The 26,814-nt window shown below is 42.0% G+C and overlaps 1 protein-coding gene across 1 annotated transcript in view; it reads left to right on the top strand.

Annotated features, from left to right (window-relative positions):
• Window positions 1-26,814, top strand: part of TRDN (triadin) — an 862,718-nt gene that overhangs the window by 216,916 nt on the left and 618,988 nt on the right. The window contains exon 13 of the mRNA XM_063919338.1: window positions 454-513. Within this exon, the coding sequence (XP_063775408.1) occupies window positions 454-513 (60 nt within the window). The remainder of the gene's footprint in view (window positions 1-453; window positions 514-26,814) is intronic.

Genomic DNA, 26,814 nt, shown 5'->3' with positions numbered 1-26,814 from the left:
AATGCATAGTCCTGGGAATGTATTATATATATATATATATATATATATATATATATATATACATATATATATATATAAAACAAAGCACATGATGGAGAATGTGTCTATTTATACAGTACCCCATCAATGCACTCTACATATGATAGGGGACCCCCACACAAACCAGTCAGTGTTTAATGCACAATGAAAAGGACATGCCCGGAGAGGAAATGGTTGGGTTAATTGCGACATTAGGCCTCGCCCTTTGCAGAGCAAATGTCACGGTTAGACCATATTTACGTAGGGGCGGGGATAAAATTTACACGATTACCACAGAATCGTGTCAAAAGGCCTATATATAATAAACATATTAGAAAATGGTAGCCCCTACCCTGCCTTCTCCCTAAAATAGGTAGTTTGTATGAGAACATTGTCATGTGCATAAATTACTCATAATATCAAATTGCATTTTAGTAAGTACAATAGAAAAGGCTGACAAGAAAGAAAAAGCTGAAAAGAAAACTCCAGCAAAAGGTAACTCATTATGTTCATATAACAAAGCAATGTACTGTATATAAAAAAAATCTTATATTAAAATAAAAAGTAAACCATAGAAATAAAGCAATAATAAATAATATAAATTATACTATATGTATCAAAACTCTGATTTAACCTAAACCAAAAAACAGCTTGGTGTGTTATAATATTTATGTAAGTACTGTATAAAAAATGGTATGTAATGATAAAAAAAATCTGCATATAATGTGAAAAATTAATTTTCTGCTTCATAGCTGTCAAATTTAGTTTGTAAAAATATTTATTTTACACAACATGGGTATAACATTGTATAGCCTCACTGTTTGCAGTATTTTAGTCAATATGAGCCACTGTCCATATTAAGTGGGGTATCAAAATGTGCCCAATGTGAAGAGGCTTCAATTTAGGAATGATTTAGCATTCCCTTAATTATTAGATGCTATTTGGTATATTTAATAGAGGCACTACTTAAAATTATTTATTGTTTATATAAATGAATATGGTAATGGTGCAGAGAACCTGTACAATGCATCATTCATACAACCCATAACTGTTATTTTCCTTGTTACATATCAAAATAATTACTGTGTTTACAGTGAAGTAATTATTTTCACAACTGCAGAATGGCTGGACCTTTTACACATTTGACCGCACACATACCTGCAGTCTAAAGCAGTCTGAGAAATTAATTATTTTATGTTGAATTGTTATACACAGCTATTCATTATGTTTGAGATTGAAAATATAGATGTATTATTTATTTATTTATTTATTACCAGCTATTTATATAGTGCACACATACTCCGTAGTGCTTTACAGAGCTTTTAGCATTTAGCCATTCAGATCTATCCCTGCCCCAGTAGAGCTTACAATCTATTCTCCCCTATCACAAAAGTAAAGGGAGAATAAACAAACTCCACACAGTTAGGGCCGTGGTGGGAAACAAACCCATGACCTCAGTGTGTGAGGCAGTAATGCTAACCATTACACCATCCGTACTGCCTAGATGTTTTTGCACTGACACATACTGAAAAAAATGTCAATAATGAAACAAATATAGTGTACATGTTGTTATCTTACACTTATTAGCAGTTCTTTTTGTCTATTACATAAAAGTTCAAATACTCAGAAATCATGTGCCAGTGCTCACCTATAGGTACAAGTCGATATGAGATTTATAACATAGTCTTTAGAAGCTTATTTTATTATTTTCTGAAATGATTTGAATGCTTTAATCCTGTGATTTAGGAACTTATGCAGGTTGGATCTCAATTGGCGATCCAACCACAAGAATTACAAAGCTGATGCGGAGACGGAGGGTTGTGGAGGTGGCCTCAGGGAAACGGGGGCGTGGCAGTGAGAATGAGGGGCATACTGTGGGCTTGATCGGGGTGGCTGCATGACGTCACATGCAGCCGCTCCAATCACAAAGATGGCTGCACCGGCACAAGGCATCAACAATTTCTGCGAACACGCTGAAATTGCGAAGTGACCGCAATTTCAGTGTGGTCGCAGAGGGTGGTGTGGAACGGTAAGCATGCTGGGTGGCCCTGCCCTGTGATGCCCAGGCATGACAATGTGCTTTTTCATCCCATGGCCAACAACTGTCTCCACTGGTGCCTTATTCAAACAAACCCCATCATCATCAGAATCCTCATTGTCAACTTCCTCCTCCAGCGCCAGCTACACTAATATCCTCCTCATCCTGGTGTACTTCCACAGTGACATCCTCAATCTCAATATCAGCAACTGGACTGGTGGGGCTCCTCCCAGCACTTGCAGGGGGGCGTGCAAATAGTAGTAGGAGCCTCCTTTTCCCTTACAGTCTTGGGAAGTTCAGGCCTAGACATTGCAACCACGGACACACTTGGACACTCCTTGGGGATTTGTGATATCTCTGAATGCACAGTTGTTTATTCCTGTGCTTTAACAAGCTTTATTTTTTTATTTTTTCGAGAGGGAGGAGGGCTTCCATCTTCATGACAAGCTGATCCACCAGTCATAAACATAGGCCAAGGCCTTAGCCTTTCCATGCCACTTCATGTCATGAAGGGCATATTGTAAATTTTACGTTTCTTATTAGAATTTTTTTTTGGGGGGGGGGTTGTTAATTTTTACTTCTTGGATTTTACATGCCCTCTATGACATTGGACATCGGCCTTAGCAGATGACGTTGATGGAATTGCATCGTCAATATCATGACTGGTGGCAGCAGCAGATTCAGCACTAATATTAGTAACTGGAAATGGTTCCTGATCTTTTACTATTTTTTCCTCCAAATTTTTGTGCTCCATTTCAAATGAAAGCATCCCTTTATTATTACAGGACACAGAACAGTGCCGATTTATTGTTACAGCACCCCTGTAACTTTACAGCATACAAGGCAGGGCCAGTGTACATTTATTTTCACAGCACCCCTGTATTTTTACAGCATACAGGACAGGGCGAGTGTACATTTATTTTCACAGCACCACTGTATTTTTACAGCATACATGACAGGGCCAGTGTACCTTTATTTTAACAAATGCACCCCTGTAATTTTACAGCACACAAGACAGGGCCAGTGTACATTTATTTTCACAGCACCCTTGAATATGTACAGCATACGAGACAGGGCCAGTGTACATTTATTTTGACAGCACCCCTGTATTTTTACAGGATACCAGACAGGGCCAGTGTACATTTATTTTTACAGCAACCCTGTTTTTTTTACAGCATACAAAACAGGACCAGTGTACAATTATTTTCACAGCACACCTGTATTTTTACAGCATAAAAGACAGGGCCAGTGTACATTTATTTTCAAAGCACCCCTGTATTTCTACAGCATACAAGACAGGGCCAGTGTACATTTATTTTCACAGAACCCTTGTATTTTTGCAGCATACAAGACAGGGCCAGTGTACAATTATTTTCACAGCACCCATGTATTTTTAACAGCATACAGGCCAGAGCCAGCACCCCTGTATTTTCACAGCACCCATGAATTTTACAACATACATGCCAGGGCACATTTTTTTTCCAAGCACCGATTAATTTTTACAGCATGCAAGACAGGGCAAGTGTACATTTATTTTCACAGCACCCCTGTATTTTTACAGCATACAAGACAGGGCCAGTGTACCTTTATTTTAACAAGAGCACCCCTGTATTTTTACAGCATGCAAGACAGGGCTAGTGTACCTTTATTTTAACAACAGCACCCCTGTATTTTTACAGCATACAAGACAGGGCCAGTGTACCTTTATTTTAACAAACTCACCCCTGTAATTTTACAGCACACTAGACAGGGCCAGTGTGCATTTATTTTCAGCACCCATACATTTTTAAAGCATCCAAGACAGGGCCAGTGTACATTTGTTTTCTCAGCACCCCTGTATTTTTACAGCATACCAGACAGGGCCAGTGTACCTTTATTCTAACAACAGCACCCCTGTATTTTTACAGCATACAAGACAGGGCCAGTGTACCTTTATTTTAACAAACTCACCCCTGTAATTTTACAGCACACAAGACAGAACCAGTGTACATTTATTTTCAGCACCCCTAAATTTTTAAAGCATACAAGATGGGGCCAGTGTACATTTGTTTTCTTAGCACCCCTGTATTTTTACAGCATACCAGACAGGGCTAGTGTACCTTTATTTTGACAACAGCACCCCTGTATTTTTACAGCATATAGGACAGGGTCCAGTGTACAATTAATTTCAAAGCACCCCTTTATTTTTACAGCATACAAGACAGGATCAGTGTACATTTATTTTCACAGCACCCCTGTATTTTTACAGCATACAAGACAGGGCCAGTGTACCTTTATTTTAACAAGAGCACCCCTGTATTTTTACAGCATACAAGACAGGGTCAGTGTACATTTATTTTCACAGCACCCCTGTATTTTTACAGAATACAAGACAGGGCCAGTGTACCTTTATTTTAACAAGAGCACCCCAGTATTTTTACAGCATACAAGACAGGGCCAGTGTACCTTTATTTTAACAAACTTACCCCTGTATTTTTACAGCACACAAGACAGGACCAGTGTACATTTATTTTTAGCACCACTAAATTTTTAAAGCATACCAGACAGGGCCAGTGTACCAAACAGACAGGGCCAGTGTATGATTATTTTCACAGCACCCCTGTATTTTTGACAGCATACAGGACAGAACCAGCACCCCTCTATTTTTACAGAATACAGGACAGGGCCAATGCACATTTTTTCCCAGCACCTGTGAATTTTTAAAGCATGCAAGATAGGGCCAGTGTACATTTATTTTCATAGCACCCCTATTTTTTACAGCATAAAAGACAGGGCCAGTGTACCTTTATTTTAACAAGAGCACCCCTGTAATTTTACAGCATACAAGACAGGGCAGTGTACATTTATTTTCACAGCACACCTGTATTTTTACAGCATACAAGACAGGGCCAGTGTACATTTATTTTCACAGCACCCCTGTATTTCTACAGCATGCAAGACAGGGTCAGTGTACATTTATTTTCACAGAACCCTTGTATTTTTGCAGCATACAAGACAGGGCCAGTGTACATTTATTTTCACAGCACCCCTGAATTTATACAGCACACAAGGCAGGGCCAGTGTACAATTATTTTCACAGCACCCCTGTATTTGTAACAGAATACAGGACAGAACCAGCACCCCTGTATTTTCACAGCACCCATGAATTTTTACAACATACAGGCCAGAGCCAGTGTATATTTTTTCTAAACACCACTTAATTTTGACAGCATGCAAGACAGGGCCAGTGTACCTTTATTTTCACAGCACCCATGCATTTTTACAGCATACAAGATAGGGCTAGTGTACCTTTATTTTAACAAGAGCACCCCTGTATTTTTACAGCATACAAGACAGGGCCAGTGTACCTTTATTTTAACAAACTCACCCCTGTAATTTTACAGCACACAAGACAAGGCCAGTGTACATTTATTTTCAGCACCTATTCATTTTTAAAGCATCCAAGACAGGGCAAGTGTACATTTGTTTTCTCAGCACCCCTGTATTTTTACAGCATACCAGACAGGGCCAGTGTATCTTTATTTTAACAACAGCACTCCTGTATTTTTACAGAATAAAGGAGAGGGCCAGTGTACATTTTTTCCCAGCACCCGTGAATTTTTAAAGCATGCAAGACAGGGCCAGTGTACCTTTATTTTCACAGAACCCCTGAATTTATACAGCACACAAGGCAGGGCCAATGTACAATTATTTTAACAGCACCCCTGTATTTTTAACAGAATACAGGACAGAACCAGCACCCCTGTATTTTCTCAGCACCCCTGAATTTTTACAGCATACCAGACAGGGCCAGTGTACCTTTATTTTAACAACAGCACCCCTGTATTTTTACAGCATACAGGACAGGGCCAGTGTACATTTTCACCCAGCACCCGTGAATTTTTAAAGCATGCGAGACAGGGCCAGTGTACCTTTATTTTCACAGAACCCCTGTATTCTGTATCCTGTGTACAGCATAAACCCCTGTTTTTTGTATCCTGTATACAGCATCAAAGACAGGGCCAGTGCACCTTTATTTTAACAAGAGCACCCCTGTAATTTTACAGCATATAAAACAGGGTCAGTGTACATTTATTTTCACAGCACCCCTGTATTTTTACATCATACAAGACAGGACCGGTGTATCTTTATTTTAACAAGAGCAGCCCTGTATTTATACAGCTTACAAGACAGGGCCAGTGTACCTTTATTTTAACAAACTCAACCCTGTAATTTTACAGCACACAAGACAGAGCCAGTGTACATTTATTTTCAGCACCCCTAAATTTATAAACATAAAAGACAGGGCCAGTGTACATTTGTTTTCTTAGCACCCCTGTATTTTTACAGCATACCAGACAGGGCCAGTGTACCTTTATTTTGACAACAGCACCCCTGTATTTTTACAGCATATAGGACAGGTCCAGTGTACAATTAATTTCACAGCACCCCTGTATTTTTACAGCATACAAGACAGGGCCAGTGTATATTAATTTTCACAGCACCCCTGTATTTTTACAGCATACAAGACAGGGCCAGTGTACCATTATTTTAACAAGAGCACCCCTGTATTTTTACAGCATACAAGACAGGGCCAGTGTACCTTAATTTTAACAGACTCACCCCTGTAATTTTACAGCACACAAGAGAGGGCCATTGTACATTTTTTTCAGCACCCCTAAATTTTTAAAGCATACAAGAAAGGGACAGTGTACATTTGTTTTCTTCGCACCCCTGTATTTTTACAGCAAACCAGACAGGGCCAGTGTACCTTTATTTTTATTTTTTTTAAGTGTTTTTATTGAAGCAATGTATATAACAGTGAACAGAATACAATTATCATTCAGAAAGCCATACATATTATTCATCTGTCACAATAAATGTTGACTATTAACACCATCCAGTTGGCTTTTGTTTGTGCAGTCTGGGATCGAAAACATGCAAATGTACACGCTACAGTTTTTGTACATACTCTCCATAGCACGGTGGAATAGCAACATAAAAGTACAGTAAAACAGTTGTTTCTGCCAAGTGTCTGAAAAGCCGAATACATACAGCAATCCAAAAAAGAGAAAAGAAAAAGTAAAAATTAATAGAATTAGCGTTCGCACCAGTCCCTCTACTCCCCAGGACATAAAAAAGGAGGGCACTATAGGGCAATGGGAGGATCCCCCCGAATCACCCTGGTCATGTACCACAGATTATTCATTAAAGATTCATGGAGTTACGATTTTAGAGGGGCAGACAACGTGGCCACATAACTTTCCCAAACATCAAAAAACTTTTCTGCTTTATTGTCCTTTTCGAACATCATCCCCATCCACTCCATCCTGAACAGATAAAACAACTTTGTTTTGAATAAAGTCAGTGACGGGGGTTCTGGGTGGATCCAAACCTGCAGAATAGAATTCAGGGCTGCAGCGCTAACGGCTAACAACAACTTTTTGGTGCCTTTGGACAGTCGTTGATTGTTTTGGAAGATACCAAAAAGCACCCATTCTGGCATTAGTTGTAAGTAGTTTACTTAGTGTTCCACTACATATCTACGAATTTGCACCCAAAACCCCTTAATCAATGGGCAAAGCCATAAGCGATGGTAAAGATCAGCTTGGGACCCACCACATTTCCAACAATCATGAGAGGGAGAAAGACCAATCAGAAATCATCTATGGGGAGCAAGGTATGTCCTGTGTAAAACATTAAGAAACATTTCCTTATATCTTGCTGATGGGAGGGTCGTGTATGCCATGGTGTGTGCCTTTAGGATCCTATCTAGGGCTATGTGAGGGAAATATGATTTCCATGCCGCTAAGCCTTCCGACCGCGTTGAAAAATCTACAAGTAGTCTGAGGTGTTTGTAGGCGATCAAAATGGCCTTCTTAGTCATAGGAGTTTGTTGGAGCAGGGCATCAACCGGGTTGTGCCAGTCCACTGGGGAGAGATGTCCAACCACATCTCCTATATAGTGTTGAGCTAGTAAGAAAGCTATTGGGTATGGCTCTACCACTGGAAACTTAGCAGCTGCCTCCTGTAACGTCAAGGGTCTCCCTCCTCGGGTGTCAACCACACTCCCAATATTAAGAATTCCACCCGCTCTCCAAATGTTATACGGGAAATTTGCATTTCCACTCTGAAAGTCCGGATTATCTATAAACAGAAGGAAAAGGGACTTGTGCGCATTCACGTTATGCTGACGCCTCAAACCCACCCATAATTTTCTGACATACCACAAAAGTGGGTTCTCCTTGACTTGAGCTGAGACTTCACGGTCACTCGTATGCAAGAAGCTAACCAAGTCTCTGCCCCACAAGAACTCCCTTTCCAAATCCTTGTTAGCGTAATTATCCTGGTTATGTAACCAATCACCAAGATATCTCATCTGAGCCGCCTGAGAATACCAAACCACATTAGCGAAGTTCAAACCTCCGTTACTAGCCATCTGTTGTAGTTTAAGTAAACTGATTCGTGGCTTTTTCCCCTACCATATAAATTTTCTAAACAAGAAATTTAGATATTGAACATCCTTAGTCGAGATCATACATGGAAGGGTTTGAATAGTATACATAAGGCGAGGGAAGGACACCATTTTGACTAGATTGACTCTCCCCAGATATGACAGCTGTAAAGACTTCCAGCCCTCCAGCTCAACAGCAATCTTTCGTATAATAGGGGTGAAGTTCAAACTATATAACAGTCCCGGTAGTCGAGGAATCCTGACGCCTAGATATGATATGGAGTCGGACATCCATGTTAAAGGTAAATTGCCCATTCCTTCCCTTGCAAAGTTCCCAGAACCCAATCTGAGTGCCACTGATTTCAACCAGTTGATACAATAGCCCGAAACATTTCTGTATGCTTGCAAAAGTTCAAAAATGTGAGGTAATGATTCTGACGGATTACCTATGTACAACAACACGTCGTCTGCAAATGCAGTCAGCTTAATCTCCCTATGCCCTATCTTGATTCCTTTGAACTGGACATCATTTTGCAAGATGCGCAGTAACGGATCTATTTGTCAAGTTAAATAGAAGTGGGTACAGCGGGCAGCCTTGACGTGTGCCCCTGTTCATAATAATCGGTTGACTACTTGCGCCATTTATCAAGAGGGTTGTGGAGGGGGAAGTATACAGGTATTGTATTGTTTTAATAAAGTCCGGATGGAAATTCCTATGGCGTAACACCGAAAATAGATGGGGCCACAGCACTGTGTCAAAGGCCTTTGTCGTGTCAAGGCTCAGCAAAATATTTTTGGACAAGTGCGAATGCGCAGAGATAACGCTGGCCGCCACTGCTGCTCGCACCCCTTACACCGAGTGTTTATCTCTAACAAATCCTAGTTGATGAGGGGTCAAGGCGTGAGGCAAAATCATTTGTAATCTATCTGAAAGTATTTTGGCAAACCGTTTAATGTCTGTGTTTAGTAAAGTAATAGGCCTATAGGAGTTCACTGATTGGGGATCCTGAGCAGGTTTAGGGATCAGGATAGTGTGAGCAGTGTTAAAATGGTGAAACAGTGTGTGGTGTTGCATAATATCGTTAAATAATTTGAGTAATGCGGGGGCAATATGCGGATGAAGAATTTTATAGAATTCATTGGACAGGCCATCTGGCCCCGGAGACTTATGCAGATGAAGATTCGATATTGCCGCATCCACCTCTAAAGTTGTGATAGGCGCAATCAGTGCCTAAGCCTGAGTTTGTGACAGCCGAGGTAAATCCACTCGTCTCAGCAACCCATCATGCGCCTCACTATCGAAAGGAAGACTGGAATACAGGCTAGTAAAATAAGATTCAAAGTGGTCCACAATTGCACTAATGTTAGTGAGCAATTGGCCAGACCTTCTGTCTCTAATAGCCGTTATGTAACGGACAAGGCGCCGTCTTTTGGACATAGTAGCCAGAAGACGTCCCGTCTTGTTTCCCCATTGGTAATACTTGTATCGGGAAAATACTATATCTTTCTTGGCCTGGGACAATAAAAAGTAATTCAATAATTGTTTAGCTTGAGTGTATTTGTGTAGTGAGTCCTCCGTTGACAATAAAAGGTGGTCATGGAGGGCCTCGGACATGGATGTATGTAATGAGTGGTAGGTAGCTGTGGACTTTCTTTTGTATCTAACTACATATTCGGTTATTTGGACTCTGAGAACTGCTTTGGCCGCACCCCAAAAAATATGTGGTCTGTCCCAGTAATCTAAGTTGTTGTCCAAATAATTCAACCAATGGCTCGTGAGAAATTTCCGAAAGTCATCCGACTTGTATAAATAACTAGGAAACCGCCAGAATCTAGTGACGTCTGAATGTGCAGTCCTTTCTGAAGTTAGGGTAATGGGAGCATGGTCGGATATTAAGATATTGTGTATATCAGTATTCTTCACGCACGTCACTAAGGAGTCCGCTATCAACACAGCGTATATTCTAGACCATGAGTGATGCACGTTAGAGTAAAATGTGTACAACTTGTCTGTTGGGTTCAGCAGCCGCGATATATCTGTGAGCTGGAGGGTGGTCCTCATCAATAGCAGCTGTTTCCACAATGGGGAAGTAAAATTTCTTGGGGGAGGCCGTTTATCTAGAGTAGGGTCATTTACCGAGTTAAAATCACCCCCTATTACCAAAGCAAAATTGGGTCTCTGCGAGAGTAGGCCCATCAGGTCCTGTATAAAATCTACAGTCCCCACATTAGGCGCATATACGTTCACTAAGGTGTACTTTGTTCCCCAAATTTCTATGTCTAATATCAAATATTGGCCTTCTCTATCTTGAATTGAATTTAAAGTGGTGTAATTTAGGTTTTTGTGAAATAGGATGGCAACCCCCCTCGCCTTTCTATGATAATCAGCTGAAATACAGCCATCTATCCATGGAGCTCTAAGAGAGGAATCCGCACCGTCCAGCCAATGCGTTTCCTGCAGAAACACAATGTGGGGATGGAATCTCTTCAAGTGTGTTACCACCCGCTTCCGCTTAACAGGGGAGTTAAGTCCCCCAACGTTCCAAGAGACTAACTTAAAACCAGAACCTGTGGGAGCCACAGGGTGTGAGTGAGGATCCTGAGTGGAATTAGCCAATACCTATACGAGGGTGCGTGATCAAATCAGATACCAAAATGTCAGTTATCCACTCCCTGTCCAAGCAAGCAGGGAGCCGTGGATAGATATTACAATGCGCGTGTGGGCAACCCACACCCCAGGGAGGGGAGACCAGGCGCAGACTGAACAAAAAGCATAACCAAAAATCAATACATTGCTTCAAACATTTTCTAACTATTTTTCCAAACCACACTAACTGAACAAGCATCCTCAGTATGAGTGACACTTGTGTTGAACCTAAAAACATAAGATAAATGTGAGAACAAATCGACCAAGTAGCTCTAATAAGTATGTATAACCATTTTATACTATGCGGGGAAATTAGGATAAATTACACATGTGCAAGTTAGGGAGTATCTGGACTTCTGGGATCAAGCATTCTAGCAATGTAAGATTTGGCTTCACTCGGGTTTGAAAAGAAAAATGTGCGCCCATTGTCGTGGATACGCAACTTGGCCGGGTACATCAATGCAAACCGAGTATTATTGTCATGGAGCAACCTGCAGACATTAGAAAACTCCCGTCGTTTCTGCACCACAGAGGCAGAAAAATCCTGAAAAATGAGGACAGTACTGTCCCTCACCTTCAGTTGGGAAACACTACGGTAGGAACTGAGAACTTGTTCCTTCATACGAAAATAAATAAATTTAGCGATAACCGGTCTCAGTCTCGAGTCCACATCTGGCCTCGTCAGACCAATTCTGTGGGCTCTCTCTATGTGAGGAAGAAATGACCCTTCAGGAACACCCAGTGCAGTGAAAACCTCCTGAGACAGGAATTCTGGGAGTTGCGAATCACGGACAGATTCCGGGACACCCACAAATCTTAGATTCGACCTCCTATCTCTATTTTCTAAGTCGTCTATCTTAGCTTGCATGGCAGCAACAACAGTAGAGTGAGAATCCGAGGCACGCTGCAGTGTCTGCACCTGGTCCTCAGTATCGCCCACCCTCTGCTCTACTGAAGTGAGTCTGGAAGAATTAGTCTCCAGTTTAGCCAGTGTGGTACAGATGTAGCCACCATTTTCTTGACCGATTCTCCGCCTAGACGGACGTTTAGTCACACTAAGGCGATAGCTTAGCTTGCTGAGTTTAATCACAGGCAGGCGCGTTGAGGCGATTCTAGATACTCAGCATGCATTACACATCTCCACCACTGGGTGGCTAATGCTCCACTAATCCAGTACTTTCGATCGTATAGCGGCGGATTGATCTACAGCTCTGGCAAATGGTCAGTGACAACTGTAATGTTAATAGATGGTGACCAATGGTCAGACGGTGAGAGTTCTCAATATTAATAAATAGTTTATACAGACACAAACGAACATGTTAAAACACTTGTGTATGCAGATGCAAGATTGGGTATGGAGACGCAACTAATTGTGTAAAAGGAAGTATGTACAAAGCATAAACACTGTGCTTTTGAAATACATGTACAGTATGAGCGTCCGAGTTCCCGTGACATTCACATTATTATAATTTTTTTTCTTTGTTATACATTCAATGGAAGGGTGCACACAGGTTTCACATAAATCTTGTCTTCTAACCTGATCGGAACTCCCTACCTGTCTACTGCATGAACTGTGCTGGCTCCCAGGATGGAAGGGGAAAGTGGGATGGGGGTAGGGCGAGGCAGTGGAAAATACTGTGTTCAAATAACGGGCCAATACTGATGGAGGGTCAGAATCCCCTAGCTAAAATACACAGGGTCGATAGGGATAAGCGAGGTCTATGCACATAACGATACACCAGACCCCATTGCATCACAAAGTGTCAAAATGTTCGAGGCACATGCCTTGTAGCATTATGTGCATAGACCTCGCTTAACCCTATCGCCCCTGTGTATTTTAGCTAGGGGATTAAGACACTCCTTCAGCACTGCCCCGAAGCCTGCAAAACCTATGCCATCACTAGCTCCATAGCTGAGTGCTGACACTAGGTGGATATTAATGTGCCTTGGACATTTTGTCACTTTGTGATGTGATGGGGTCTGGGGTATCGTTAAGTGCATAGACCTCGCTTATCCCTATCGACCCTGTGTATTTTAGCTAGGGGATTCTGACGCTCCTTCAGCATTGCCCCGTGACCTACAAAATCTGTGCTGTTACTTGCTCCATAGCCGAGGGCCTCCATGGGGCAAGGAGTCACAGGCGGTAGCCATTTCAATTGAGTCTGCCCTGCTACAGAATTGTATGTGTACCATTTGGTGCATAGAACCTTAACAGTACAACCGCTCCTGCAGCTTTGCCCTGGTTTATGTGAATAACTCCCTCCCTGTCTACTGCATGACCTGTGCAGGATCCCAGGAGGGAAGGGCGATGGCTAGCGGGAGGCGGTGGAAAATACCGTGCTTTTGAAAGGCAAGTACTGTATGAGTCCGAGTCCCCAGTATGTTCTTCTAGTGTATTAATTAGCACGAACAGCTTGTAACGTACAGTGGCAAGTTTAATCTTTCTATGTATAATGGCGAGATAAAAGCTCCTCCCTAAGTTCCTAGATGCCAAATCACCGTCCTTAGTATCTCTGTACAGTATGTTCTACTAGTGTACTAATTAGCATGAACAGCTTTTAACTGGATGCCAAAACACCGTACTTAGTATCTCTGTACGGTATGTTATATTAGGGTACTAATTAGCACAAACAGCTTGTAACTTACAGCGGCAAGTTTAATCTTTCTATGAATAATGGAGAGAGATAAAAGCTCCTCAGTAAGTTCCTGGATACCAAATCACTGTACTTAGTATCTCTGTACAGTATGTTCTACTAGGGTACTAATTAGCTGTTCGTGCTAATTAGTACCCTAATAGAAAATACTATACAGAGATACTAAGGACTGTGATTTGGCAACCAGGAACTTAGGGAGGAGCTTTTATCTCTCTTTATTATACATAGAAAGATTAAACTTGCCACTGTACATTACAAGCTGTTTGTGCTAATTAGTACCCTAATAGAACATACTGTACAGAGATACTAAGTATGGTGATTTGGCATCCAGTTAAATGCTGTTCGTGCTGATTAGTACACTAGTAGAACATACTGTACAGAGATACTAAGGATGGTGATTTGGCATCTAGGAACTAAGGGAGGAGCTTTTATCTCTCCATTATACATAGAAAGATTAAACTTGCTACTGTACGTTACAAGCTGTTCGTGCTAATTAGTACACTAGTAGAACATAGAGTACAGAGATAATAAGGACGGTAATTTGGCACACAGGAATTTAGGGAGGAGCTTTTAGCTCTCTCCATTATACTTAGAAAGATTACAATGGAGAGAGATAAAAGCTCCTCTCTAAGTTCGTTGATGCCAAATCACTGTACTTAGTATCTCTGTACAGTATGTTCAACAAGTTTACTAATTAGCACGAACAGCTTGTAACATACAGTGGCATGTGTAATTTTTCTAAGTATAATGGAGAGAGATTAAAACTCCTCCCTATGTTCCTGGATGTCAAATTACCATGCTTAGAATTTCTGTACAGTATTTCCTATCTAGCCAGAAACCCTGCATCCTGTGCAAGCTAGGCGGATAACTGGAGGGGTCCCGATACACGGTTGCTTCCCGTTTCCCTTCCCAGTGTCACATAAACTAGTGGTTGGTCTGCCCCGAAAGCCAAGAGTCTCCTCTTTTGTATGGTACCAGTGCTGAGTCTTTGGGATACCCAGAACCAGAGATATCAGTACACAAATTGGACCCGTTTTCCCATAGACTATAATGGGCCCGTTAATTCAGACCCACCATGGGTTCCGACGTTTGTCATGAGCCTTGTGGGGGTCACAGAAACTTGAGGTTGGTACCCTCCGGTAGCTAATTGTCTCCCCTTCTGTACCAACCTAGCGATGAAGGCTCCCACCTCCCACGCTGAGAGTCCCAGGTTTGAGTCCCAAAGTGCCAACCTTTTTTTTTTTTATATGTTTACGTGACATTCACTTTATTATTTTTTTTTCTTAGTTTTACATTCAATGAAAGGGTGCACACAGGTTTCACATAAATCAAAGTAAATCTGCAGCAGTGATTCATTCTGCTATATACAAATACACAGCGGTAATGAGTATAATATAGTGTATTCCAACGCAACTAACTGAGCAACACAGTACTGTAGATCGTCGGCATTTGTGTATTGTACCTGACCTGAACTCCCTCCCTGTCCACTGAATGACCTGTGCAGGCTCCCAGGGGGGAAGGGCGATGGGGGTAGGGAGAGGCGGTGGAAAATACCGTGCTTTTGAAATACAAGTATTAGCGTCCGAGTCCCCTAATTCATAAACCAACACCAATGGTAAGGAAGTGCCAACTTTTTTTTTAATGTGTTCCTGTAACATTCACTTTATTATTATTTTTTTTATTTGTTATACATTCAATGGAAGGGTGCACACAGGTTTCACATAAATCAGAGTGGGCGGGGGATTTTTCTACATACAGTAGTATACTGTTGCACATGTCTTGTAACCTGATCAGAACTCCCTCCCTTTCTATTGCATGTACATTGCAGGCTCCCAGGGGGGAAGGGGAAAGTGGGATGGGGCTAGGGCGAGGCAGTGGAAAATACCGTGCTCAAAGAAAAGGCATAATCAAAACCATGGGGAACTTTGCGGTGTATCGTTAAGTGCATAGATCTCACTTATCCCTATCACCGTTGTGCATTTTAGCTAGGGGATTCTGATGCTCCTTCAACATTGCCCCGTGACCTACAAAATCTGTGCTGTTACTTGCTCCATAGCTGAGGGCCTCCATGGGGCAAGGAGTCACAGGCGGTAGCCATTTCAATTGAGTCTGCCCTGCTACAGAATTGTATGTGTACCGTATGGTGCATAGAACCTTAACAGTACAACCGCTCCTGCAGCTTTGCCCTGGTTTATGTGAATAACTCCCTCCCTGTCTACTGCATGACCTGTGCAGGCTCCCAGGGAGGAAGGGTGATGGGCTAGCGGGAGGCGGTGGAAAATACCGTGCTTTTGAAAGGCAAGTACTGTATGAGTCTGAGTCCCCAGTATGTTCTTCTAGTGTACTAATTAGCACAAACAACTTGTAACGTACAGTGGCAAGTTTAATCTTTCTATGTATAATGGAGAGATTAAAGCTCCTCCCTAAGTTCCTAGATGCCAAATCACTGTCCTAAGTATCTCTGTACAGTATGTTCTACTAGTGTACTAATTAGCACGAACAGCTTTTAACTGGATGCCAAAACACCGTAATTAGTAACTCTGTACAGTATGTTCTATTAGGGTACTAATTAGCACGAACAGCTTCTAACGTACAGTGGCAAGTTTAATCTTTCTATGTATAATGGAGAGAGATAAAAGCTCCTCAGTAAGTTCCTGGATGCCAAATCACCGTACTTAATATCTCTGTACAGTATGTTCTATTAGGGTACTAATTAGCTGTTTGTGCTAATTAGTACCCTAATAGAAAATACTATACAGAGATACTAAGGACGGTGATTTGGCAACCAGGAACTTAGGGAGGAGCTTTTATCTCTCTATATTATACATAGAAAGATTAAACTTGACACTGTACGTTACAAGCTGTTCGTGCTAATTAGTACACTAGTAGAACATACTGTACAGAGATACTAAGTACAGTGATTTGGCATCCAGGAACTTAGGAAGGAGCTTTTATCTCTCTCCATTGTAATCTTTCTAAGTATAATGGAGAGAGATAAAAGCACCTCATTAAGTTCCTGGATGCCAAATCATTGTCCGTAGTATCTCTGTACAGTATGATCTACTAGTGTACTAATTAGCACAAACAGGTTGTAACGTACAGTGGCAAGTTTAGTCGTTCTATGTATAATATAGAGAGATAAAAGCTACTTCCTAAGTTCCTGGTTGCCAAATCACCATCCTTAGTATCTCTGTATAGTATTTTCTATTAGGGTACTAATTAGCACGAACAGCTAATTAGTACCCTAATAGTACATACTGTACAGAGATACTAAGAACGGTGATTTGGCATCCAGGAACTTACTAAGGACCTTTCATCTCTCTCCATAATACATAGAAAGATTGAACTTGCCACTGTACATTACAAGCTGTTCGTGATAATTAGTACACTAGTAGAACATAGAGTACAGAGATACTAAGGATAGTAATTTGGCATCCAGTTAAAAGCTGTTCATGCTAATTAGTACACTAGTAGAACATACTGTTCAGAGATACTACGGATGGTGATTTGGCATTTAGGAACTTAGGGAGGAGCTTTTATCTCTATATTATTCATATAAAGATTAAACTTTCCACTGTACGTTACAAGCTGTTTGTGCTAATTAGTACACTAGTAGAACATAGAGTACAGAGATACTAAGGTTGGTGATTTGGCACCCAGGAACTTAGGGAGGAGCTTTTATCTCTCTCCATTATACTTAGAAAGATTACAATGGAGAGAGATTAAAGCTCCTCCCTAAATTCGTGGATGCCAAATCACTGTACTTAGTATCTCTGTAAAGTATGTTCTACTAGTGTACTAATTAGCACAAACAGCTTTTAACTGGATGCCAAAACACTGTACTTAGTATCTCTGTACAGTGTGTTCTATTAGGGTACTAATTAGCATGAACAGCTTTTAACGTACAGCGGCAAGTTTAATCGTTCTATGTATAATGGAGAGATATAAAAACTCCTCAGTAAGTTCCTGGATGCCAAATCACCGTCCTTAGTATCTCTGTACAGTATGTACTACTAGGGTACTAATTAGCTGTTCATGCTAATTAGTACCCTAATAGAAAATACTATACAGAGATACTAAGGACGGTGATTTGGCAATCAGGAACTTAGGGAGGAGCTTTTATCTCTCTATATTATACATAGAAAGATTAAAGTTGCCACTGTACAATACAAGCTGTTTGTGCTAATTAGTACACTAGTAGAACATACTGTACAGAGATACTAAGTATAGTGATTTGGCATCCAGGAACTTAGGGAGGAGCTTTTATCTCTCTCCATTGTAATCTTTCTAAGTATAATGGAGAGAGCTCCTCCCTAAGATCCTGGATGCCAAATCACTGTCCGTAGTATCTTTGTACAGTATGTTCTACTAGTGTACTAATTAGCACGAGCAGCTTGTAACATACAGTGGCAAGTTTAATCTTTCAATGTATAACATAGAGAGATAAAAGCTCCTCCCTAAGTTCCTGGTTGCCAAATCACCGTCCTTAGTATCTCTGTATAGTATTTTCTATTAGGGTACTAATTAGCATGAACAGCTAATTAGTACCCTAATAGAACATACTGTACAGAGATTCTAAGTACGATGATTTGGCATCCCGGAATTTACTAAAGAGATTTCATCTCTCTCCATTATACATAGAAAGATTAAACCTGCCACTGTACGTTACAAGCTGTTCGTGCTAATTAGTACCCTAATAGAACATACTGTACAGAGATACTAAGTACGGTGATTTGGCATCCAGTTAAAAGCTGTTCGTGCTAATTAGTACACTAGTAGAACATACTGTACAGAGATACTAAGGACGGTGTTTTGGCACCTATGAACTTAGGGAGGAGCTTTTATCTCTCCATTATACATAGAAAGATTAAACTTGCCACTGTATGTTACAAGCTGTTCATGATAATTAGTACACTAGTAGAACATAGAGTACAGAGATACTAAGGATGGTAATTTGGCACCCAGGAACTTAGGGAGGAGATTTTATCTCTCTCCATTATACTTAGAAAGATTACAATGGAGAGAGATTAAAGCTCCTCCCTAAATTCGTGTATGCCAAATAACTGTACTTAGTTTCTCTGTACAGTATGTTCTACTAGTGTACTAATTAGCATGAACAGCTTGTAACGTACAGTGGCAAGTGTAATATTTCTAAGTATAATGGAGAGAAATAAAAACTCCTCCCTATGTTCCTGGATGTCAAATTACCATGCTTAGCATTTCTGTACAGTATTTCCTATCTTAATAAAGAAAAGTTTTTCAAACCAGCGCTCCAAACCAGCAGTGCTGCACCATCCGCTGAAGTGGTCACCCCCACTCCCAAAGAAACGTTAGACAATTCACAGAATGCAGATGTGCGCACCCTGGGGTAGTACAGGATTAGTATTTGAGTGTTAGCCTTATATGAAATCGTCAGATATTCAAATATTAAGATCCTTCCTTGAAGATCAGAACAAGGTTCCTCTTCATTCCCTGGTTTACAGCTCACCTGTCAACAGGAAAGCCAGTAGTCTGTTGGCAGGTGAGCTGTACACCAAGGAATGAAGAGGAACCCTGTTCTGATCTTCAAGGAAGGATCTTAATATTTGAATATCTGATGATTTCATATAAAGTTGACACTCAAATACTAATCCCGTACTAGTATTTCCTATCTAGCCAGAAACCCTGCATTCTGTGCAAGCTAGGCGGATAACTGGAGGGGTCCCGATACATGGTTGCTTCCCGTTTCCCTTTCCAGTGTCACATAAACTAGTGGTTGGTCTGCCCCGAAAGCCAAGAGTCTCCTCTTTTGTATGGTACCAGTCCTGAGTCCCTGGGACACCCAAAACCAGAGATATCAGTACGCAAAGTGGACCCATTTTCCCATAGACTATAATGGGCCCATTAATTCAGACCCATCATGGGTTCCGACGCTTGCCATGAGCCTTGTGGGGGTCACAGAAACTTGAGGTTGGTACCCTCCGGTAGCTAATTGTCTCCCCTTCCATACCAACCTAGCGATGAAGGCTCCCACCTCCCACGCTGAGAGTCCCAGGTTTGAGTCCCAAAGTGCCAACCTTTTTTTTCTTTATATTTGTTCCCGTGACATTCAGTTTATTATTTTTTTTCTTTGTTATACATTCAATGGAAGGGTGCACACAGTTTTCACATAAATCAGAGTGGGCGGGGGATTTTCCTACATACAGTAGTATACTTTTGCACATGTCTTGTAACCTGATCGGAACTCCCTCCCTGTCTACTGCATGTACTTTGCAGGCTCCCAGGGGGGAAGGGGAAAGTGGGATGGGGGTAGGGCGAGGCAGTGGAAAATACCATGTTCAAAGAAAAGGCACAATCAAAACCATGTAGAACTTTGCGGTGTATCGTTATGTGCGTAGACCTCGCTTATCCCTATCACCACTGTGTATTTTAGCTAGGGGATTCGGACGCTCCGTCAGCATTACCCCGTAGCCTGCAAAACCTATACCGTTGCTCGCTCCATAGCTGAGTGCTGCCACAAGGCAGGGGTTCACGTGCCTTGGACATTTTGTCACTTTGCGATGCAATGTGGTCTGGTGTATCGTTATGTGCATAGACCTCGCTTATCCCTATCGCCCCTGTGTATTTTAGCTAGGGGATTCTGACGCTCCTTCAACATTGCCCATAGCCTGCAAAATCTGTGCTGTTACTTGCTCCATAGCCGAGTGCCTCCATGGAGCTAGGAGTCACAGGCGGTAGCCATTTCAATTGAATCTGCCCTGCTATAGAATTGTATGTGTACCGTACGGTGCATAGAACCTTGACAGTAGAAACTCTCCTGCAGCTTTACCCTGCTTTATGTAAAACTTGGGTTTTGTCAGTTTGCTATGTGATCGAGCCCGGTGTAACGTAATGTGTATAGACCTGGCTTATCTCTATTGCCCCTGCGTATTTTTAGCTAGGGGAATGTGATGCTCCTTCAGCATTGCCCCATAGCCTGCAAAACTTATGCCATCTCTCACTCCATATCCGAGCGCTGCCTGCCACGTGGTGGGGGTCCAGGAGCGGAGGCCATTTTGCCAGTGTGCTATGCGATTGAGTCCGGTGTACTGTAATGTGCATAGACCTCGCTTATTCCTATCGCCCCTGTGTATTTTAGCTAGGGGATAGTGACGCTCCTTCAGCATTGCCCCATAGTCTGCAAAATCTGGACTGTTACTTCTTCCGTAGCCTAGGGCATCCGTGGGGCAAGGAGTCATAGGTGGTAGCCATTTCTATTGAGTCTGCCCTGCTACAGAATTGTATGTGTACTGTACGGTGCATAGAACCTTAACAGTAGAACCACTCCTGCAGCTTTGCCCTGGTTTATGTGAATAAAAAAAATAAAGTGTCTGGAAAAAACTAACATGCATTCGTACTTTAGGAATCGAACTCGGAACTCTGAGTATAGGACGCGGAACACTCCACCACTTCACCGCAGACAGATGATTATATCCATTGGTTTGATTATGCTGTAATGGCTACGGGATTAGGACGCTAACATACTGTACAAAATTCCTAATCTCAAGAGGCATTAGTGAACTTCTAACACGTCCATTTGCGACAGTGTACACTACTGGTTTTTTGTTGTTTTGTCTGCGGGACTTGGATGCTCACATATTCATAATGTACCGTAGATGGATCATATACTGTATGCTGTACTATTTGCGTCTGTACCGAATATACTGTATTAAATAATGCAGCGTAATGAGTATTTACTGTATTAAATAATGCAGCGTAATGAGTATTTACTGTATGCAGTGTAATGAGATGCCTTAGTAAAGTAGTCCTTATTATATATTTCAGTATTGTATTTTACTGGAGACCACACGCATGCGCAGTGGTGATTGTAAAAAGCGACATCTGGTGGATGATCGCAGGTATTACACGTAAAAGGTAACGCCAAATGCTCTGTCTGCCTCCGTGCGATAAGGTACGCCTCTCTGTGACTAGGCGCGGTATGATGCATATGCTCGATAGGGACAAACACCTCAGCCAGTCAAGATAAAGGTGGCTACATTTGTATCTAGCGCTGTCTGGATCTGTTCAAGTTTTCGATCAATAAATTGTATGTTTTCAAGTTTGCTATCTATCTGAGGCATCAAGAATTTGGATAGTTCTTGAGCCATTCTGGAAAGGTATGTCTGGTCTAATGACATATCCATGTCCGTCACCCCATCCGGGAGGTTACCCCCCCACCCCGGGAGGGCGAGGGAGGATGCGATTTCTCTTGAGTCTGCTTGTTCTTACTCATTCTAGTGTTTACAGTTGATTGGGATGATCTGCCAGACAAGGTCCTATGGACGTATTTGTCCATAATACACCATCCACCCTACCGCAAAGTTAGGGTGGTGGAGGGGCCACGAGTCCCAACATAGTAACCAAAGAGAATGCCTGCACAGTTATATGTCTATAATACTAGCACAATCTGCAGAGGAGCAACAGAGCCACCTGGTCAAATATACATCGCTACTACATGATATTAATTGAGTTGAGCCGAGAACACTTGCTCAGCAGCATAGTCCTACCACCTATTAAACTAATAAGTCCTAACAGGCCTGTGCTTGAAAAAAAAACCAAAAAAAACAATTGAAACAGTAGGTCTTAGGCAAGTCACCATTCAACTGCCAGGTGTAGGCAAAAATTACAGCTGAATAGAATTGAAAAACACTGCTAGAAACACCATAGATTGCGCAGGGCAGAGAACTCTACAATGTAACAGCAGAGAAATAAATCAAATTAAATGTAACTGAACAGTACAACAGCAAATAGCCACTAGATGGCAATATAGCCTAAGAGACTATGGAGCAATGTGACCACAATGATCCCCACTATACCTTGAGCCTGTGCTCTGTGGGGCAGAATCAAACAGTAATAATAATTACAATATCAAAAGTGGGCAAATAAAAAAAAAAGAAAGAAAAGTGTAATCAGGCAAGGCATAAAAGTACAAACATTAATAAGAGAGTGGAGTAGAGGCAATTGGCCAGCTGGCAATAACTAAATGTAAAGGGATCCACACAAGTTCACCAGGGATTAATGCAGTCCCAGCAACTGGATCTAGCAGCCAGTGATCCGTCGTAAACCTTTTAAACAGTCATCTCAGCTGCCAGTGCAAGGCCAACTGTAACGGAGCACACTCCACTGATGCCCCCCTCCCAAAGCTGCAGTCAATAAAGGAAAGGCACTCCAGCGGGTAACCCAAGGCACCCCAGCGGTCTCTGGCACACATACAACCCACCCCAACTATCACCCCCGTTGTCCGACCACCACAGGAGGACAAGTGATTTCCAGCTGTCAGAGTGGCTTCCTGGAGATCCCGGTCCTCAGGGCCACAGGGCTTGGGAGTGAGGCTGGCAAACAGAGGTCAGCACTAGGGCAGTTGCAGCCACCCCCCCGGACTTGAAACACGAGCGACACTCACCCCCTCCCGCGATCAAATGGTGCCCGGCAGACTTCTCTCTGCCCCAGACTTAGCCGGCGCCCACCCCGCTGTCATATGCAGACGTTGTCCGGCGTTTTCATTCACCCGGCCTCAGTCGCGGGTGCCACCCGCCGCTCTGCCATGACAGCACCGTCTCTGAGGGCCTCAGCACTGCCAGGGGGAACAAAAGCAGGTGGGGGGAGCCGGAGCAGATGAAGAGGTCACTGAGCCACTAGCCGCCGCCGTCCCAGTGCCACACTGCAGCCAGCCACGGGATCCTCCACACGCACCCGGCAGAAGATCAATCAGGTAGTCAGCAGGACTCGGGAATCACAGTCTGCCACCACGGGTCCACGGATCCACATGGCCACGATCCACAAGGTTCATCACCAAGGAGCAGCAGGTAAGGCAATTTCAGTGTGAGCCACTGATGCTAGGACAGCAGGGTCCGGGTCAGCTCCGGTCATCCACTTTTCGCGCCAGTCCGCTCACCGGCGGTCATGCAGGCCGTCTCTTTGAGGGCCAAATTCCGGGAGCACACAGTCCTGTACCTCCTCCTGCAGTGTATCCCCAAGTTCCCCTAAGTCCAGGGAACAGATGGAAGGGTCACACCAGAGGATGTGGGGCAGATTGCATGAGGATGCTTGAGGATACTCAGCCTGCAAGACGGAGCCCATCTAAAAAGCAGCCATGCTGGATGGCCCGCCCACCGGAAGTCATGTACCTTTAACAACAGCACCCCTGTATTTTTACAGCATACAGGACAGGGCCAGTGTATAATTATTTTCACAGCACCCCTCTATTTTTACAGCATAAAAGACAGGGCCAGTGTACCTTTATTTTAACAAGAGCACCCCTGTAATTTTACAGCATACAAGACAGGGCCAGTGTTCATTTATTTTCACAGCACCCCTGTATTTTTACAACATACAAGACAGGGCCAGTATACATTTATTTTGACAACAGCACCCCTGTATTTTTACAGCATATAGGAAATGTTCAGTGCACAATTAATTTCACAGCACCCCTGTATTTTTACAGCATACAAGACAGTATCAGTGTACATTTATTTTCACAGCACCCCTGTATTTTTACAGCATACCAGACAGGGCCAGTGTATAACTATTTTCATAGCACCCCTGTATTTTTGACAGCATACAGGACAGAACTAGCACCCCTGCATTTTTACAGAATACAGGACAGGGCCAATGTACATTCTTCCCCAGCACCCGTGAATTTTTAAAGCATGCAAGACAGGGCCAGTGTACATTTATTTTCACAGCACCCCTGTATTTTTACAGCATACAAGACAGGGCAAGTGTGCATTTATTTTCACAGCACCCCTGTATTTTTACAGCTTACAGGACATGGTGAGTGTACATTTATTTTCACAGCACCCCTTTATTTTTACAGCATACATGACAGGGCCAGTGTACCTTTATTTTAACAAACGCACCCCTGTAATTTTACAGCATACAAGACAGGGCCAGTGTACATTTATTTTCACAGCACCCTTGAATTTGTACATATATACATATGCATATATATAGGAGCTCCAATAAAGGATGTTCAAGCACACTGCAGGTGCTATTTGTAACTCCAATGAGAGGCTGTTAAATGGATAAACAGAAGTGAGCCATGTATCATCTTTTTGGACAGACAGGCCGACGTGACTTTATACGGCTCGCACAGTGTAAAACACCCCACAGAGATAACACTCTTGTGTGCCCTCCCCACTGCTGAAGCTGAAATCTAACCAGTGCCATTCATTTTCCTTAGCACAACCATCTGTATTGCATATATCAGGTGGTGTCGGGCAGATGCAGCAGTACGTCTGTGTCCGCAGGGAGGGGCAGCACAGCTCCAGGTGGCAGCCGATGCATAAAACCAAACCAGCCTCAGGTCTGTTGATACTTGTGGTTACTCCGGATCACATATGTGCAGTGATATATTCACTTAACATGTTTCTTCATGCTTATTGGACATACAGTTTCATCAGAAGGTAGACTGGTGTGTTAGGTAGTCCATATTTAAAGAACAAATAACCAATCAGATAGCAGCCTTAATTAATGATGCATATGTGTGTAGATGGGGAGCACCCGATAATTAATTCCAACATCAGGTGAAACTTCACAGATCTTATTTCCATCCAACACAATTATGAAACAAAGAATAAAAAAAAATATATATATATTTACACCCGAGTGCACATTTATATATATATATATATATATATATACATACATACAGTCAAACAATAAAACAATAATGGCAACAGAATATTATTACTGGTTATTTTGTGATAAGTAGCTTATAGTTAGTAGCATAAAAAGGGCTACAAGTTTATTTCTGCAATGGAGAGACATAGAATAGACCATATAAATTTATAAGTAAAATCAGCTTTAAAATTCTGATAAAGAGGAGCCTCTGTTAAGGGAGCGTATAGCTCAGTGCTCTAGTGCGCTGTGTTACTACACAGATCAACTGGGGTTCAAATCCCAGTGGGGCTCGCTATAGATATTATTTGCTAATTTATGTAGTTATCTACACATTTATTGTATCTTATACATTTAACTGTTTTACTAAATACTCATTTGTTGTATAATTACTTTTACTAGCGCAACTTGACCTGAGCAACAAGAAATATTATATCTCACAAAAATCAAAAAGCAAAAAATGTATAAATACACATACATATAGGAATAATTAAAAAAATATATAAACATTTTTTGTTGTTATTTTGGAACTCAACATACTGCAGAGCTAAAGATATTATACATACATTTATAACGTTTGTACTTCAGAAAAATGTCTTTGTCTTTGACGACAAGTATTATTTGCAGGTGTGGGGCACAGCTATGGGGGCGACTTGTGCCCCCACGTATGCAAATATATATTTGGGTTGGTGGGAGGAGTCCATTGTCTTTCATGAGACAATGGAACAGTATACCCAACACATCCTAATTTGGATGAGGTACATAGACGACCTGCTCATATTGTGGGATGGTCCCAGAGAAAAGTTTAGAGAATTTATTGATGTACTCAATAATAACAACTTCAATCTTAAACTTACCTATGAAATTAGCGAGTCTGAAGTGACGTTTCTGGATCTTAAGGTGAGAAAACTGGATGATGGGCCAATAGGAACAGATCTATACAGGAAACACACAGCAACTAATAGTGTCCTACATAGATCAAGTGCACACTTCCCCCCGGTCCTCAAAGGAATCCCCAGAGGGGAATTCCTGAGAATGAGGAGAAACTGCTCTGGGTTAGCAGAATTCGAACAGAGAGCTATGGAACTGAGTGAGAGACTCCTAAGGAGAGGCTATTCGAAAAGGACTAATAAAAAAGCCAAATATCAAGCACAACAAATGGATCGTAATCATCTGCTCTTTCCCAAGGACAACAAGATAACCAAGAAATCTGATGTTATCAGATTTGTGGGCGATTTTTGCTCGGAATGGGAAGAAATACAGAAAATTATCAACAAACACTGGTCAATTTTGACCTTGGATCCAGATTTGGCTAAGGAATTAGGGCCTAAACCATCCATAAGTTGGAGGAGAGCGACCAACTTAAGGGACGAAATAGTCCATAGCC

This window comes from Pseudophryne corroboree, chromosome 4, assembly GCF_028390025.1.
Source record: "Pseudophryne corroboree isolate aPseCor3 chromosome 4, aPseCor3.hap2, whole genome shotgun sequence".
NCBI lineage: Eukaryota > Metazoa > Chordata > Amphibia > Anura > Myobatrachidae > Pseudophryne > Pseudophryne corroboree.
This window is presented reverse-complemented; position numbering and strand designations above follow the sequence as displayed.